The 5,519-nt window shown below is 27.4% G+C and overlaps 1 protein-coding gene across 1 annotated transcript; it reads right to left on the bottom strand.

Moving 5' to 3' along the window:
* Nucleotides 1-1,437: 1,437 nt before the first annotated feature.
* Nucleotides 1,438-1,854, bottom strand: LOTGIDRAFT_66571 (hypothetical protein; the record flags this gene model as incomplete). Its single annotated transcript, XM_009062526.1, has 1 exon — nucleotides 1,438-1,854. A coding segment is annotated over one exon (417 nt), but the record flags the coding sequence as incomplete, so codon positions are not given.
* Between the last annotated feature and the right edge of the window lie 3,665 nt (nucleotides 1,855-5,519).

The following is a 5,519-nucleotide window of genomic DNA, read 5'->3' on the forward strand; positions in this document are numbered from 1 at the left end:
TATCATATTACCTCCCATTCTACCTTGTCTTAAAGCAATAGATGTACCTGATATTATTTGTTGTAATTCATAAATATATTGACCATAAAATAAATAATCAGAGCATGATGCAAAACGATTGTCTACAGACATTAACCTTGTCTTTAAATATTTACCTAGTGTTATTCTAACATCTCTATTTTCAAAAAAAGTATTTTTACCTTTAGGAAACAAATAAGGAAACGAACACGCTTCATTTGACTTATCCATTAAAAGTCTAACAGGTTGATTATTTTCACTTGGAGAAACAGCAAATATCTTATCAGAACTATTCAATACTTCAGCAGTAGCATCAACAGGTTGAAGGCATGTTCCACCTAATGAATCACAGGTATATCTACCTATATTATCATCTATTAATGGTAAATCATCCTCGCTATCACTATTAGACTTATCATTAGATTCTACATTTACTGTTGTATCATTAGATTCTACATTTACTGATGTATCATCTTCTAATGTTTCATCTTGTTTATCTTGTTCTTCAACCCAATTCTCATTTAGAGTAACATCATGATAATAGACATTATTATCTTTTAAATAATTTATTGCATTTTTTATGTGATTTTTTGTAACTGTTTGAAATTCATAATATCCTTTATTAGAAATTTTCTTTTTCAGTTTAATTCTTATCATTTCATCATCATTTTTACATCTTGGTAAAACATTGCTCATTTCAGTCAAATTTGATGGCACAGAAACAATCTCACCTAATAATTTTTTATCATTTTGTGGACAAACTTTAACTAGTTTCAAGAATAGAATATTTTTACATACCAGGTGTTTCTCTAATTGATTTAAGCATTTTAATTCATTAGGTAATGGACCAGGATCCATGTCATTTACAACAGCCTCAGCCGGCATTTTTCCTTGTAGAATCTTTTTATTACATGTTAAACATATCCAGAGAGTTTTATAATTATCAGACCAGCAACAATCATTAGTAATACAAATGTCATCACAAATATGATAGTAAGTTTTAGTTATACATTTCTTTGCTAATCTTTCTACTAGTTTACTTTTCTTTTCATAAAGTTCTTCTTGACACTCTTTAACTTGATTTTTAAACAATAATCTATTACAAACAGAACACACATAAATAGGACCTTCAGAACTATCAGTTTTAAATTGATTAATAACTTTATCAATACTACTTATTTCTTTTCTTTTGGCAATTCGTCTTTTATGTCTCATTTTGTTTACTTTGACTTTATTGTTGCTATAATTCTTTCTAGATTTCTGTTTTTGTTTATTTCTATACTGTAAATTAGTTCTATACATATTTCTATATTTATTTAAAATTCTTATCCTCAATTCATTCATATACCTTTGCTTCAGTTTTAACTTTATTTCATCTATATATTTACATTTTAATTCCCATTTCAAGACATTTTGATATTTAACCTTCAGCTTTGGTTTTAAGATTGTTTGATATTTGTTCTTCAGCTTTGGTTTTAATATTTTGTGATATTTGTCCTTCAGCTTTGGTTTCAAAACATTCTGATATTTGTCTTCAAGTTTTGGTTTCAATACATTCTGATATTTGTCTTCAAGTTTTGGTTTCAATATATTTTGATACTTGTCTTCAAGTTTTGGTTTTAATATATTTTGATATTTGTTTTCAAGTTTTGGTTTTAATACATTTTCATATTTTTCTTCAAGTTTTGGTTTTAATACATTTTCATATTTGTCTTCAAGTTTTGGTTTTAATACATTTTGATATTTGTCTTCAAGTTTTGGTTTTAATACATTTTCATATTTGTCTTCAAGTTTTGGTTTTAATACATTTTGATATTTTTCTTCAAGTTTTGGTTTTAATACATTTTGATATTTGTCTTCAAGCTTTGGTTTTAGTATTGTTTCATATCGAGTATGTAGTATAGACCTTAATTGATTTGTATATTTTCTTTTTAAATGAGCTTTAATATAACTAATCTGATATTGTTTTCTCCTCCTTTTATTCAAATTATTAATTTCTTTTTTGGTTCTAATTGCAAGTTTAAAGTTTAATCTGACTTTTTGTCCAAAATTTTGTTCCTTCTTTACTAAATTGTAGTTTTGAAAATAATTACTTCGCTTTTTATTAGGTTTCCATCTACTACCTCGTTTCTTTTTCAAGTGTTTTCTTTTACCTGATAATTGTGTATCAACATTATCATCAATAACTATAATAGGTTCATTTCTCTCAACATTTTCAACCACTTCATAATGATTCTCATCTCTATGGTGTAAATAAATAGCCTCAGGTGTATAACTATTGTTAATCTGTAATACAGGATATTTCAACCATTTATTATTAGTAAATATATAAATATCTGTTTGTAATAAATCACAAGCTGCTAATATTTCAAATTCTGTACCCCACGTTCCTTGCATTCTCATTCTAGAACATTTAATATAGTCATCAATAGATTGATACTGTTCTCTTAATAAAGGTGTGAAAAAATCTGCCTTTGATTTTATGTGGTTAACTATAGCAAGTCTTACTTTTCTATGATTATTTTCACATAAAGAAAGAACAAATGATAAACTTCTAAACAAACAATTACCATCTCCTTTGATTTCAGTTATTTTAGTAGGTTTTGTCAGTTTACAAATCTCAGCCACATCAACATCATGTAAGTTATCAACAGGTAAACTAATCCATTCACATAACACTCTTCTTTTCTCTGATCTAATTGGATTAAATATAAAATCATTTGTTTCTACATTAGTTATAACAACCTCATCAGTATCATTATCTTGACTACTTGATTCAATTAGATCATCAACTTGCATAATGTCACACTCATCAACAGAATTGTTTACTTCATTAATTGGATCATTACTTTCATTACCCATCATAATAACATTAATACCAGTTATTTCATACTGCTCTAACCGACTCAAATTCATTGATACACTTAAATTTAAACAATGTACATACAAATCATTAATATCATTATATTCTAATAGAATGCTACAACCATCTTCTGATAATAACCCAAAATTGTTTCTTGAATGCGAGTCAAACACAAAATAACTATCATCATGTTGCATAATAGCGAACGTGCTTGCATTAAATGTCACAAAACAAGACTCGTATGTTCTCAAACATGTTTGAAGATTTTCAAACAGACCTATGGCAACATAATTGGCAGCATCTATAATTCCAACTTCTGAATTATCACTGATATCTAAATAAAAGTATTTACCTTCAACTTCAACAGTTGTTACTAATTCACTGACCATAATATAATCATGTTGTATATTAGGTTGAGACTGAAGAATCTGATAGTATTCATTTCCTAAATCTAAGATTTTGTCTAAGGTGAAACTTTTCCATGATCTTACATTCATAATTTTTCTGTATATCATACACAGAAGGCTGTTCACAGTGCACTGTTTGCCAGCATAAAATCCATATCGTTCTATATTACCTTGATTAAAATTACCAGATATATATATCCTTTCAACTTGTCTCTTTCTACTTTTACTAGGAGATAACTTCTTTTTTCTCTTCTCTTTGATTATGTTACTAGAAGCATGTTTTACCTTGCTTTTCACAGGTATTTCTACTTTTTCATATGAAATTTCTGTAGGACTATCAGATTCATGGACTACAAGCAATTCATTGACATTTTCTTTTGAAACTTTATCATTAAATCTACTGGCTTTAGAATTTGATTTTGCAACATATTCCTGATCATTATGATCTACAATTTTTGTACATTTATCACCAGCACTTTTTCCATTTTTGCTTATATTAGCTAACAAAGCAGCTTTTGATTTCTTTGGACGACCCATATTGATTAACTTTCAAGGTAATACAAAAAAGAAGTGTAAAACTTGAATTCTCTAGATAATTTCAATTAAAGGGTTGAATACCAACTAGATCTCTCTAGATAATAAAAATTGAGATACCAATAGCAACTAGATTTCTCCAGCAATAAAAATTGAGATATGAATAGCAACTAAATTTCTCTAGTAATAAAATTGAGATATGAATAGCAACTAGATTTCTCTAGTAATAAAAATTGAGTATTGAATAGCAACTAGATTTCTCTAGTAATAAAAATTGAGATATGAATAGCAACTAGACTTCTCTAGTAATAAAAATTGAGTATTGAATAGCAACTAGACTTCTCTAGTAATAAAAATTGAGATATGAATAGCAACTAGATTTCTCTAGTAATAAAAATTGAGATATGAATAGCAACTAGATTTCTCTAGTAATAAAAATTGAGTATTGAATAGCAACTAGATTTCTCTAGTAATAAAAATTGAGTATTGAATAGCAACTAGATTTCTCTAGTAATAAAAATTGAGTATTGAATAGCAACTAGATTTCTCTAGATTCTTTGGCTCTGTTAAAGTAAAAGTTCGCCACACTTTCACCGCTTAGTTTAGAGTATTTTGGCTCTGTTAAAGTAAAAGTTCGCCACACTTTCACCGCTTAGTTTAGAGTATTTTGGCTCTGTTAAAGTAAAAGTTCGCCACACTTTCACCGCTTAGTTTAGAGTATTTTGGCTCTGTTAAAGTAAAAGTTCGCCACACTTTCACCGCTTAGTTTAGAGTATTTTGGCTCTGTTAAAGTAAAAGTTCGCCACACTTTCACCGCTTAGTTTTGAATATTTTGGCTTTGTTCAAGTAAAAGTTTGCCACACTTTCACCGCTCTATGATCTTCTGTCTTTCCAATAAACCAAACCTGCAATAATAAAAAATAATATAATCAAGTAACATACACTTACCTGCTTTCAACACAAAATATAGAAATTTTCCAATGTATCAAACTGTTCACAATAAGTAAAGGGAAATAACTCACTAATTGTTTACCAAGAAGAAGCAAATATTGTTTAAATATTACAATTCATCAATGTGAAAATTTAACCAATCTGTTTTTATCATTTTGTATTGCTCATTTTGAAATTACACCTACATTTGAATAATCAAACACAGACAATTTAAATATATTTAAGCTCCATCAATTTCAAACTCTAAACCCATCACATTTTTACACTAGCAATTATTATGCACTGCACATTCACTTCATTCCAAAACTATGACTCAAAATACCATTCATAAAAATCACACCAAAATGTACATTTCATGACTTTTAAAAATGAAATCACTTTTTTATTTTTATCAAACAATGTATCTACAAACTTATCACAAATAAAAAGACCACATCTTCAAAATACAATCATCATCCATATACAAAGTTTATTTGGACCATTTTTCTATAAGCTACTTCAAAATCAGTAAAAGTTAATTTATAAGACAATTTTTTACAAAGCATTTGCCTTTACATTCACAATTCATATTAACAAATTCTTATTTTAAAGCTATATCTTACAATATTATATTTTTTGTAAATGACTTACAAATTAATACTTATTTGCAAAATGATGTCATTTTTCTCTTTTAGTAAAATGTTTTCCCCAAAATACTTTCATTTACAAATAACATGTCAAATGAAAACACCATTAATTTTATTTCA

Source organism: Lottia gigantea (genome assembly GCF_000327385.1).
Source record: "Lottia gigantea unplaced genomic scaffold LOTGIsca_510, whole genome shotgun sequence".
Taxonomy (NCBI): Eukaryota; Metazoa; Mollusca; class Gastropoda; family Lottiidae; genus Lottia; species Lottia gigantea.